Below are 13,663 nucleotides of genomic sequence, written 5' to 3' on the forward strand. Positions count from 1 at the left end.
GATTATGTTCATCAACTAGCTATAAATTGTCAATACACTTGTTCTTCAGTCTTGTATATTCCCATTACAGTCTAAGCCCTGTCAAAGCCCGAGGGGTGAGGGGGGAATTGTTTTAAGGTCATACCAAGGAAAAACATTTTTTTTAATGATTTGATTCAAAACCGTATTTGACCTTACTGCTATTAGCCTGTAGAAACAAATACAATGAATAACAGATTCACTACATGGAACAACAGATAGTCCCCCCAAAAATCTAAGTAAGTTTGTTCTGAAGTGTCTGTCCTATACCCGAGAGACATAAGAAAGATCAGGAAACATTTTTTACATGTATTTAAAAACGTATTTTGGCACTAAACAGTGTACATATTGTACTTGACCTTCAGACAAGTCTTGTGAGGCCTGTGGGCGTCCTAGAAAAATACAACCAACATGTACAGTACCAGTCAAAAGTTTGGAAACACCTACTCATTCAAGGGTTTTTCTTTATTTGTACTATTTTCTACATTGTATAATAATAGTAAAGACATCAAAACTATGAAATAACACATATGGAATCATGTAATAACCAAAAAAGTGTTAAACAAATCTAAATATATTTTATATTTGAGATTCTTCAAAGTAGCAACCCTTTGCCTTGATGACAGATTTGCACACTCTTGGCATTCTCTCAACAAGCTTCATGAGGAATGCTTTTCCAACAGTCTTGAAGAAGTTCCCACATATGCTGAGCACTTGTTGGCTGCTTTTCCTTCACTCTGCAGTCCAACTCATCCCAAACCATCTCAATTGGGTTGAGGTCGGCTAATTGTGGAGGCCAGGTCATCTGATGCAGCACTCTGATGCAGCACTCATCACTCTTCTTATTGGTCAAATAGCCCTTACATAGCCTGGAGGTGTGTTTTGGGGTCCTTGTCCTGTTGAAAAACAAATGACAGTCCCACTAAGTGCAAACCAAATGGGATGGCGTATTACTGCAGAATGCTGTGGTAGCCATGCTGGTTAAGTGTGCCTTGAATTCTAAATAAATCACTGACAGTGTCACGAGCAAAGCACCCCCACACCATAACACCTCCTCCTCCATGCTTCACGGTGGGAACCACACACGCGGAGATCATCTGTTCACCTACTCTGCGTCTCACAAAGACACAGCGGTTGGAACCAAAAATCTCAAATTTGGACTCATCAGACCAAAGGACAGATTTCCATTGGTAAAATGTCCATTGATGGTGTTTCCTGGCCTAAGCAAGTCAATTATTTTTATTGGTGTCCTTTAGTAGTGGTTTCTTTGCAGCAATTCGACCATGAAGGCCTGATTCATGCAGTCTCATTTGAACAGTTGATGTTGAGATGTGTCTGTTACTTGAACTCTGTGAAGCATTTATTTGGGCTGAAATCTGAGGTGCAGTTAACTCTAATAAATTTATCCTCTGCAGCAGAGGTAACTCTGGGTCTTCCTTTCCTGAGGTGGTCCTCATGAGCGCCAGTTTTATCATAGCGCTTGATGGTTTTTGCGACTGTACTTGAAGAAACTTGACATTTTCCAGATTGACTGACCTTCATGTCTTAAAGTAATGATGGACTGTCGTTTCTCTTTGCTTATTTGAGCTGTTCTTGCCATAACATGGAATTCGTATTTTACCAAATAAGGATATCTTCTGTATGCCCTCCGCCAAACTTTTGACTGTCACTGTACGTGTTCGTGAGAGTCTCACCTTTCCACAGACGGGTCATATTAGTGTGTAGTTCAAGCTGTACTGACGCTACAGATAGAAGTTGGCAGATCGGCTATACCGACTTCAGATGCTTGTGGGGGGTCATACAGCAAAACGGAGTACACCATGGTGTTTGTAAAAGTCTCATCTTTCCATAGAGGGGTCATAATAGTAGGCCAACCCGCTCCTCTCACGAAATCGCCTGTCTCAATCCACCACAACCACCGATGTCTCACTTCCGCATCTGCTGTGAAAAGTGACAGAGTTAGAGCGATGTTTGTCAGACCATGAGACATGAGACCATGAGACATGGGAACGGGAAGGAGTTTCCCTGCTGGAGTGTGCCAGGGAGATATGGAACATGAGTTGACATAGTGGGGTTGTGACGTTGGCGCCATGGGAGGCCAAGGATTACCTTGTGTACGGGTGCTGTGGTGATGAAGGGAAGACTTTCCTGGTGCTTGGGTCCATTGGTGAGGGTGATTGGTGCAGTGATGTGGGTAACTGTGCCGGATCCAAATGGTCGCGTATCTTGGGCCAGGACAGGTGGTTAGTAAACCTGGCCCGCCGGAGCGGGAGTGGACGTGACATGAATGAGCAGGATCAGATACACTATAGACCCCTTTAAATTAGTGGATTCGGCTATTTCAGCCACACCTGTTGCTGACAGGTGTTTGAAATCGAGCACACAACCATGCAATCTCCATAGACAAAAAACTGCAGTAAAGGCTGAACCTTGAACAGGACCGCCGAGTGCTGAAGCACGTAGCCTGTAAAAATCGTCTGCCCTCGGTTGCAACACTCACTACCGAGTGCCAAAGTGCTTCTGGAAGCAACGTCAGCGCAATAACTATTCGTCAGGAGGTTCATGAAAGGGGTTTCCACAAGCCTAAGTTCACCATGCACAATGCCAAGTGTCGGCTGGAGTGGTGTAAAGCTCGCCTGCCATTGGACTCTGGAGCAGTGGTCTTGGTCAATATTTTTTTACTAGACCTTAGTGAAGTGTTGCTTCCATAATGTGAGACGAGTCTTAATTTGCAAGACTAGTTTGCAAGATGTTCATGGTAGTCTGCATAGTGTATATTTGACCTAAAAATGAGCAAGGAAGTTGGATACTACCAAAGATGTTTATAGATAGACCACAACCTGCGATTTCCAATGGGAACAAATGAGTCATAGTGGTCAGAACAAGCAAGGTGGCAGAGCCAAGCACGAGCTAGCAAGATTCAAATTGGTCCGTTCTAGCACACATCTGCATATTTCAGTAAAGGAATAACTACTCTGAAGTGCACATGTGCAATAACTCAATTCGCATTTGCACTTCTAAACAATGACATTTTTACTTTGGCAAAGGGTAAAGTCTACAAAACTTAATCCACGATGTTCATAACATATTTTAGTTTTGGGAACAGAAAACTGTATTGATATCAAATGTTTCATCGATTTTGCAGAATATCGGCCAAAATCCATCTCTTTCCTTCTTCTCCAACTGCTGGCCACTGGGATTCCTCTCACTGCCATATTTGGTACTGAGTAGAAACGCCAAACGGATGCTTCACATTTGTACATCCATTGAAATATCTGTCTCATTTTTCTACCTGTGTTATCGTTTTTACAATCTGGAAGTACAAAAATGTAGCTAGCTCTTGCACTCATGCTGCTTCCTCATCTGGCAGACACCATTTGACAGCTAATACGGAATAGCTAATATAGACAGCTAATATAGACTTCAGGAAGCGTACAACACCTACCTCTGCAACATCTATCAGAGGCCAGAATATAGAAATTGTAGAGGAATATAAATATCTGGGTGTCTTTTTGGACAGTAAGCTTCAGTGGAGTAAATGTACAGACCAGATCTACAAAAAGAGCCAACAGAGACTGTACTTTCTAAAAAAGTTGGGTTCTTTTAATATAGACTGTACTATATTGACTCTGTTTTACAAATCCTTTATTGAGAGTATTTTAACTTTTTGTATTGTTTGTTGGTTTGGCAATGCCACTGTCAGTCAGAGAAACATGCTGAGAAGGATTATTACGACAGCAAGTAAGGTACTTGGAGTCAAACAGACAGGCCTGGATGAGATCTTTAAGGTCAGGGCCCTCCGTAAGGCTCACAAAATCATTTTAGACCCAAGTCACCCCCTGTACCTGGACTTTGAATTACTCCCCTCTGGGCGCAGGTATAGGGCACCCCTCAGCAGGAAAAATAGAAAGAGACAATCATTTGTGCCAGGTGTGATATCCCTCTTAAATAGCTCGGGCAAATGTTCCCATTGACCCCGTAAGGCCAGCAGGTTAGTCTTTTCTTCTTTCTTTTTTTAAATTTTAAATGTTTTGTATTTAAATGTTTTTAACATTTTTTAATGTTTTAAATGTTTTATTTCTTATTTCTTACTATTATTAATTTTTATTTTTTTATTTGTGCGTGACTGTTATTGAAAGTTGTATTGTCAATCTTGTTTTGTATTTAACGCCACTTTAAATGTGTACATGACACTGCAACAAAATTTCCCCATGGGGACAATAAAGTAAGTAAGTAAGTAAGTAAGTAATACTCAAGCATTGGAGTGCGGTTTACTCATCCTACATCCAATCACAGAGTACGATGTTGCGCTTCCAGAAGCTAAACAAACATGGCAGACCCACTGTCGCCGCATAAACTGAAGGTTGCTGTATATTTGGTTTGATTTGACACAGAAAGCATGCTGAGCTTGTCAATAAGAGAGGTAAGTTAAATCAACTCGTTACCAATAGCATTAGCTAGTTTGTATTCTGATTACTTTTGTCACAAGCCGTGTAGTCTGCTAGCTGCAATGTAATAATTGAGTTGTGTAATTGTTACATCAAACTCTGGTGGGAGCTAGCTAACTATTAACGTTATCACATCTAGCAAACACATGGTCAAAGTTGAATGGCACACGTTTCCAACCATTTCAGCTGGGGTGGGTATAATTTGTGGAACGTTCCAACAGGAATATGTTCCAAAAACTTCGTAAATAACAAGGTTGTCAACAAACAACGCATACAAAGTTGGACAAGCATTAAGAATAAGCTACGTGATGAGTTGATGCCTATTCGGCAACTAGTTAGCTAGGTGAATTGATCGTGCTACTTTGTATGCGTTGTTTGTTGTCAACATTGTACTTTACGACTTTTTTGGAACAGATTCCGGTTGGAACGTTACACAAATTATACCCACCCTTTCAGCAGTCCACTCAGTCATGTTGATTCAGCTAGCATACTGGTAATAACAAATGGAAATAATTATACAGTACCTATTCAACATTATTTTATTGGTCTCCTTGGGTCTGAAACTTATCAAGAAAACCCACAATCTCAATGCTTGCATCAAGTGACAGAGGAGCTGGCAGTGAAACAGGCAGAGGAGGCTGAGAGCAGGCTCCTCAAAGGTGCGTGTTGTGTCTCTCTCTGTCTGTCTGCCTGCCTGTGTGTACTGGACGTGCATGTGTTGCACAGTGCACATTATGATCTGGTCTCACATTTTTATCTTCCTTGCAGGTGCCCCCAAAGGTCCACTAGATGGGATCCCTTTCGCTGTGAAGGACAACTTCTAAACAGAGAACATCAAGAACACTTGTGCCTCAAATGCTGAAAGGTATATCTGCTAACAGGCCTAAAAATGGATGAATTCCTCCTCTTTTCAGTTGGATGCATTTATTATTATAGTATCTGTTTTGTAGAATACACTCATCCATACAATGCCACAGTGGTTCAGAAGCTCCTTGACCAGGGTGCTGTTCTCATTGGGGAAACTAACCTGGATGAGTTTGCTATGGGCTAAGGCTCTCAAACTCCCTTTAGGAAATACATGTATTTGCAGAATTACCAAAGTATTATCATATCTGTAAACTACCCCAACCTGCATTCATGACTGAAAGTGAGTGTATAGTACACAGGCAGTGTATAGTACCCTCCCGCCATTATTTTCCAGTGCAGGCAGTACTGACAGTGCCTTTGGACCTGTCCGGAACACCTGGAGCTACGCCGCCCCTTACAGAGAGCAGACTGGGGCTGACCCAGACTCTGACTAGGTCATCACAGGAGGCAGCTCTGGAGGAAGTGCTGCAGCTGTGGCCTCTCTCATCAGCTTCCTGTGAGTCTGCAGACACAGGGCTGAGTTCAAGTTTCCCATACTGTTGGAAAATGTTGCATTATAGGAACATACTCAACCACTGTGACTAACAATACTACTTCCTGAGCATTGACTAATACCGTAGTTAATGTATTTATGAAGCATTCTACTTTTAGCTCGTAGTGTAGCAAAAAGACTCAACAACACCTTTATTGAACTCTGTGAAACACTAAAGGTCTTATCTCCTGGTACTGGCCCCTGACAGCTCTTTGTGGTCGGATACAGGTGGCTCCACCCGTAACCCAGGGGCCCTGTGTGGCATAGTGGCCCTGAAGCCAACCTACGGCCTGGTGTCCAGACACGGCCTCATCCGCCTGGTCAACTCGATGGACATCCCAGGCATCATGACTCAGAGTGTTCATGACTCAGCCACTGTCCTGGGTCAGGCATGTTATATGGCCATCCCATGGGGCCTGTATTTTTTTCCTGACCAGGTAAAAAGTATTACTATGAAATGTTCATTTTATAGCATGTAAAACTGCAATGTGGGGTTTGTTGACCTGGGGTGTGGGTTGTTGTGTCACACAGGTATTCTCCAAGGCCATGATGTCAGACTCTACTACCATAACCCATAGCCCCTCCACACTGACAGACCTACCGGGTGACTATGATGTAGGGAACATCTGTGTGGGCATTCCCAAGGTGAGATCACCCTATCCTCCCAGTAGGATCATGCATCTCAGTTCATCCCAGTGGTTTAACATTAACATGGAGATTGTTGGTAAAACTTTGAACATGCCGCACATCTATCTATCAGACTGTGTGTCGTCTGGCTATGCTGTTGTTTCATTGTTGATCTATGATGTGAATTAATAGTGCTCATTTAATGAAAGACAAAGACAGAAGTCCATTGCTATGAAAGCCAAATAAAGTCAAATTGACCATGAATGGATTCTAAATATTATGCTGCTATTATAACTAGCAGAGCCCATGATGGCGACCTTTGTTTATTTTAATTGTTGCTGTATGTGTACTTCGTATTTGTTTACATTTACAAGGGATTTTGTTATTGTAAAGCAAGATTGATATGGAATTATTTGTGAATTGTTCTCCACAGGCCACTGTAGTGGCCATGTACGCCACCATGGATTTAACAATGTCGTACAAAGAAGAATTCTCTCGGGGAACTACTTCCTGCTCAGACAGTAAGACACAGCAAACACATTTTTCAGTATAAACCAAGACTTTTCTACTACTGTAAGATCGGTGGTCGTGTTGGGGATGGAAGCATGAATTTGAATATTTGGACAAAAGTTAAAACAGACCCTCATGGTTGCCTCCCTTCTAGCAGGAATTATGAGCACTACTTTGTGATGGCCCAGCAGGTGCTAGGACTTCAAGCCAGTGTTCAGGTCGTGTGTTGACGTGCTGCTCACGCCCACCACACTGAGTGACGCCATGTGCAACACAGACTTCATGCAAGAAGACAACCCCACACGTAGTGCCCAGGAGGACATCTTCACACAGCCTGTCAACATGGCAGGTACTGAGGACACACACAGATACTCCATTCATACTTCATTGGAAATAATATGTTCATCATTTAACTCTCCCTTTTCAAAGGAATTTGGTTGGAATTCCTATTTCGGTCAACCCTTTGATTACAAATCCAGATGAAGGTCTATCTGAAACAGATCATCTCACAACAGGGAAGCCGATAACTTTGCGGGCAGTTAATGTTTAACCCATCTTTTATCCCCCCCACAGACTGGCCTTCAAACAACCTTACCCTGCCAACCCCTCTCTCTGACATTCTCACATTTACCCCTCCAACTCTCATTTTCTGCTCCAGGACTCCTTGCTGTTTCTGTGCCAACAGCATTATTGAGCATAACTTCCCATTGGCCTGCAGCTAATAGGCTCCGCCCTCCAGGGCAGGAAGCTGCTGACAGTAGCCCAGTGGAAAAATTACATTTTTGTCAACTAGGTAAAAAAAACTCTGTCAGATCTTTGTCTAACGTCAACTCTGTCAGAGTGCTGATAGAATGGTTGTTTTTATTGGGGATTTTCAAATAAAGCATTTTATATACAGATGTTTGTATTGAACTTTTATTTTTAGAGGCAAAAATATGTCTGTTTTGAGTATCTGTAAACTCTGTCTGTGGCTTGTCAACTCTGTCACTGAGTCAATATTCTTTGGTAAATATTCAGGAAAAAAATATTTGAATCACTGTTCTGCACCATATGCTTAAATTATTGAGGTATTTGCTGTGCTAAACCTAAGGGATAATGTTTGCTTTATAAGTGTTTTGTGTTCTAAATGTAGAAAAACATGCCAAAATGCTAACTAAATTAGCCCTGGAGCATTATATAGTGCTATAAAACAAAAATAAGTTTGGAGATTTGTGCTACATATTTGAATAATGTTAAAATTAAACAAGCCAAAGCCTTTTAAACAGTTGGTCAATAATTGTGAAATGCCTTTTATGGTGTCTGATGGAGTTGACATAAATCCAGTTAGTTGCAATTTATGATACTTTAGTTTCTCAAAATATATTTCAAATATTAATGTTAATGTTAAGTTGAGATTGTCCCATCTTTCACGAATCCCTGAGCTCTAAAACGGCAACATTTTCTCTCCGCCTCATGGCAAAATGTGTAAAAGAGCATGAGATTAGCTATAATACTGCACATTTTTCACTGCCCCATTAAAAAATGGGGGGCTTGATCAGACCTTGCGGGGTGGAGAAAATCTCACATCCCATTAGTCTATAACATTGGACATGCAGCCTCCTCTGAGCTGATGGAAATCCATTCATTACATAAAGTAATACAACTGCTATATTTCAGGTGTAACGTGACAGTGAAATTTGGAAGTTGGCCTTGGCTAAGAGATGTTGTTTGGTCCAAATAAACCTGCTCCCATGTCTGAAGATAAACACAAGTAGTTTTTGATTTGTACAGAGAGAACCCTTTCATGTGTTGCATTAGGGACATGTTTACACAGCTGTCTGGTCATAATGGCCATTAATACAAATGAGCCTTTATCCTGTTTAACTCGTTTTTTTTTGTGCAAAATTACAATTATCTGGTTAATAGTGGGGGTGCCTTGGAAAAAACATAAAATGGGCCGGTGTGTTAGAAATGCTGGAGCTGATTTTTGGTACTAACTTTCCATAAACAGTTCCGCTAGGTAAACTTTCCCAGGCCATATTAAATCATATCAAATGTTATTTGTCACATACACATGGTTAGCAGATGTTCATGCGAGTGTAGCGAAATGCTTGTGCTTCTAGTTCCGACAATGCAGTAAAAACCAACGAGTAATCTAACCTAACAATTTCACAACAACTACCTTATACACACAAGTGTAAAGGAATGAAGAATATGTACATAAAAATATATGAATGAGTGATGGTACAGAACGGCATAGATGCAGTAGATGGTATCGAGTACAGTATATACATATGAGATGAGAAATGTAGGGTATGTAAACATAAAGTGGCATTGTTTAAAGTGGCTAGTGAAACATTTTTCATAAATGTTTACATTATTAAAGTGGCTTGACTTGAGTCAGTATGTTGGCAGCAGCCACTCAATGTTAGTGGTGGCTGTTTAACAGTCTGATGGCCTTCAGATAGAAGCTGTTTTTCAGTCTCTCGGTCCCTGCTTTGATGCACCTGTACTGACCTCGCCTTCTGGATGATAGCGGGGTGAACAGGCAGTGGCTCGGGTGGTTGTTGTCCTTGATCATCTTTATGGCCTTCCTGTGACATCGGGTGGTGTAGGTGTCCTGGAGGGCAGGTAGTTTGCCCCCGGTGATGCGTTGTGCAGACCTCACTACCCTCTGGAGAGCCTTACGGTTGTGGGCGGAGCAGTTGCCGTACCAGGCGGTGATACAGCCCGACAGGATGCTCTCGATTGTGCATCTAAAAGTTTGTGAGTGCTTTTGGTGACAAGCCAAATTTCTTCAGCCTCCTGAGGTTGAAGAGGCGCTGCTGCGCCTTCTTCACAACGCTGTCTGTGTGGGTGGACCAATTCAGTTTGTCAGTGATGTGTACGCCGAGGAACTTAAAACTTACTACCCTCTCCACTACTGTCCCGTCGATGTGGCTAGGGGGGTGCTCCTTTTGCTGTTTCGTGAAGTCCACGATCATCTCCTTTGTTTTATTGACTTTGAGTGTGAGGTTATTTTCCTGACACCACACTCCGAGGGCCCTCACCTCCTCCCTGTAGGCCGTCTCGTCGTTGTTGGTAATCAAGCCTACCACTGTAGTGTCGTCTGCAAACTTGATGATTGGAGGCGTGCATGGCCACGCAGTCGTGGGTGAACATGGAGTACAGGAGAGGGCTCAGAACGCACCCTTGTGGGGCCCCAGTGTTGAGGATCAGCGGGGTGGAGATGTTGTTACCTACCCTAATCTGATATGTCTACCTCATTTGACCTGATAAGATTAGTGTAACAAATGTTTCAAAAGATGTTTTTGTAACTTTGAGAAGGGTTGTTCATGTGTGCAGTTCCAAACAGTGCACAGGAGACGGTTGTGAGAAGATTTGTTTGCCTTAAGCTAGGTTACCATACCCTGAGGCATGGTCGAGTAACAGGGCACAACATAAACACGGAGTCTGATATAGAGATTGTCTAATTTTAACCCACGTATAGGGGGGCTAATTTCATCCCCGTAAAGGTTTCGTTTAGGATTAGTTGTAGGATAATCTGGGCCCGTATTCACAACCACAACCCAAACTGTAGTAGCCTACATATCAGATGAACAGTCATTTTCATTGCAGTTACAGAGCTGTAGTGAAAACTCACTAGCGACATGAATGCAGAATGTTTGCAATGAAGGACACACACACAGGCACATACATACACTGACACAGTGGATAACTCAGAGCCCTGCCTTTCCTCTTGTTACCTTTGACATTCTGTCGGACATGTGGATTTGTGTTGTATCCCCCTCTCCCCTCTTTCTTCCGTACCCCTTCCTCCACCCCCCTGTGCTCTTTCCAGCACTCCCCATTTAGTCCTGACCCCATCACCACTCGTTATGCAAATGTAACCCGCGCTCTGCCGCAGTGACGGACGGGAGAGAGAGGGACATGTTAATAAAATCTTTGTTCTGTAACAGTAGATACTGTGTTATGGCTTGTTTCCACACTATATTAATTTATCAAGATCAAGTGCAAATGAACTACCTACATTTAACGTTATAGTCATCTGCCCATGTGATTTGCATACTATAACATACAGTATATGGCACAAAACTGCTTTCACTTTATAGCCTGCAGCAAAAGCAAGTCTTGAATTCTCACATGTCATGTAGATGATCAATTTTGTCATTTCCAAAAGGTGGGAGGATTTTAAGGAAAAGAGCGGACTTACACAATCCGATACAATTGGTGAAAAGTCTGCCAGTTAGACACATCATTGGGGTTGTGGGAGAGAGAAAAACAAACAAGGGGCCTCCTACAACAACTGCTACGACTGAGCAGTCTCCACTCTGAGTGCACTGAGTGCACTTGTCCAAAGACTAGAGTGCGTGTCCATGCGCTCAACACAGAATTCCAAACAGTATGATCTCTACCATGCTTCCTATCCACATGGTGGACATGTGACATGCATTCACATTTCTCTTATGTGGTATTTTGATTGACAGATGCCCACAGTGTGTGGTCAGTCATGCCACCACTTACACTCATGTTCCCAGCACCCATGTTAGACAATCGAATCCTGTTCAGTCTCACACATGCTAGTTGCTTGACTGTTAACGTTATAGTCATTTACCACACACCACAAAAAAAAATCTATACATTATCCAGGAAATATTCTTGACAGTTGAGCATTCCTGATTGCATGGGAAAAGGAGAAACATGTGTTCTCGGAGGTGGATGCCAGCACCAGTTTTACAGCAAGAAGAAAAGAAAGCGATGAAAAGCAATGACCACGTGAGCCCATATTAAATCCTATTTCTGTCTGCACGGACAGAGTTGGGGACTTTACAAAAATAACCCATGAACAGGATGTCTTCATCCTGCTCATTCAAGTGGAAAGCAGGTGAGGATAATAACCAAATTTGGGAAGTGTGTTTAGGCCCTGTTAGAATTGGGGAGTGTGTGTGTGTGTGCGTGCGTGCGTGTGTACGTGCGTGCGTGCGTGTGTGTGTACGCGTGTTTGTGTGGGTGTGTGTATGTATCTGCGTGTGTCTAAGCCCTGTTAGAGCTGGGGACTGTGTGTGTGCGTGCGTGCGCTGGGCACCGTCCAGGTGATGGGATGTTGAATGTGGTTGTCCTCTCCTCACTCCAAAGATAAACAGTTCGGCCTATCTCTAAAGAAAACAACTGACATTCCCCAAAGACCAATAAAGTCAGTTGTATTTTTAAACCATGTGAATACAGCCTACAAACCAACACTGTGTGCTATTATAGTGGTGGTGATGAAACGATAGAGAAACCTACTGTTTGTGACGAGAGCTGCCATCCACAATCAGCCACTTAAACGTCAACACCATCTCATTTCCAAACCTCCATGGACTGGGCAGTGGCGGTAAGCTTTTCTCCCTTCCGCCACAGGTCACAGCCCTGCCATGCAATGGAGGCCAGCAGCATGATAGTCTGTAGCACATTGAAAAATGTCACAGGGAAATGGCAAAGGAGCAGGCTGGGTTATCTTTCTGCAAACAGCCAATAGCTGTACAGAGATTTGATCTTTCCACTGTCCTGAGGAATTTGCTGTATATCTGCATTACTATTGTATGGTTAGGGCTGGTCTGGTTTCCCATGTAGAAATGGATACTGATTGTGTCTGAGAATGGGAACAGGATGTGGCGAGAAGCTTAGCTTGGGTGCTATCCCTTCCATTGGTTTCAATACAGATTTGGAAGACAAAGCCACACACACACGCCCTTATAAAACTGTGCCTGATGGTCATGCTACACGTAACATTTCCATATCATATTCCAATAACATTCTCCTATCTCCTTGCACCCTCATGCTGAGTTACATTAGGCCCACTGTAGCACTCTGGTGTCAGATGGATTACAGAAAGGGCTAGTGCGTATGTCTGGTGTCATTAGATCACAAGGGTGACAAGAAGGTTGCAGATGCCAATCTGGCGTAGGTACAGGTGATTGGATGATTGCCCTGTCATTACTAGCAGGGAACCCAATCAAAAGTGGAGGACTTGATTAGACCCCTGGTGCACTTTGTGTCCTGAGTGTTAAATAGAATCACCACTGTGTTAAAAGGAAGAAGAATAGGAAATCTCACATGCATGACATAGCCCACATGTTCTTAACAAAGTATGTGGACACTCCTTCAAATTAGTGGAATCGGCTATTTCAGCCACACCTGTGTATAAAATCGAGCACAAAACCATGCAATCTCCATAGACACATATTTGCAGTAAAATGGCCTTACTGAAGAGCTCAGTAACTTTCAATGTGGCATCATCATGGGATGCCACCTTTCCAACAAGTCAGTTAATCAAATTTCTGCCTCGCTAGAGCTGGCCCGGTCAACTGTAAGTGCTGTTATTGAGAAGTGGAAACATCTAGGAGCAACAATGGCTCAACTGTGAAGTGGTAGGTCGCACAAGCTCACAGAACAGGACCGCCGAGTGCTGAAGCGCGTAGCACGTAAAAATCGTCTGTCCTCGGTAGCAGCACTCACTAGCAGCACTCTGGATGTGTAACAGGGTTGGTTATATTTCCACTTGCCTCGATGTCAGCACAATAACTGTCTGGAGCTTCATGAAATTGATTGCCATGGCCGAGCAGCCGCACACAAGCCTAAGATCACCATGCACAATGCCAAGCGTCGACTGGAGTGGTGTAAAGCTCACCACCATTGAACT

At 42.9% G+C, this 13,663-nt stretch overlaps 1 protein-coding gene across 4 annotated transcripts; it reads left to right on the forward strand.

Moving 5' to 3' along the window:
- Nucleotides 1–4,286: 4,286 nt before the first annotated feature.
- On the forward strand, nucleotides 4,287–7,668 carry LOC129811482 (glutamyl-tRNA(Gln) amidotransferase subunit A, mitochondrial-like). 4 transcript variants are annotated; one of them, XM_055862833.1, is made up of 8 exons: nucleotides 4,287–4,441; nucleotides 5,039–5,125; nucleotides 5,235–5,331; nucleotides 5,668–5,829; nucleotides 6,094–6,302; nucleotides 6,397–6,510; nucleotides 6,926–7,013; nucleotides 7,194–7,668. In XM_055862833.1, exons 3-8 carry the CDS (start codon nucleotides 5,322–5,324, stop codon nucleotides 7,256–7,258), a joined length of 648 nt encoding a protein of 215 aa, XP_055718808.1. In that variant the 5' UTR covers nucleotides 4,287–4,441; nucleotides 5,039–5,125; nucleotides 5,235–5,321; the 3' UTR covers nucleotides 7,259–7,668. The 4 variants fall into 4 exon arrangements, with proteins under 4 accessions (XP_055718808.1, XP_055718811.1, XP_055718807.1 ...); XM_055862836.1 differs by lacking the exon at nucleotides 5,039–5,125 and having other exon boundaries at nucleotides 7,160–7,668; XM_055862832.1 differs by lacking the exon at nucleotides 5,039–5,125.
- Nucleotides 7,669–13,663: the final 5,995 nt, after the last annotated feature.

The sequence above is a fragment of the Salvelinus fontinalis genome, chromosome 15 (genome assembly GCF_029448725.1).
Source record: "Salvelinus fontinalis isolate EN_2023a chromosome 15, ASM2944872v1, whole genome shotgun sequence".
Lineage (NCBI taxonomy): Eukaryota > Metazoa > Chordata > Actinopteri > Salmoniformes > Salmonidae > Salvelinus > Salvelinus fontinalis.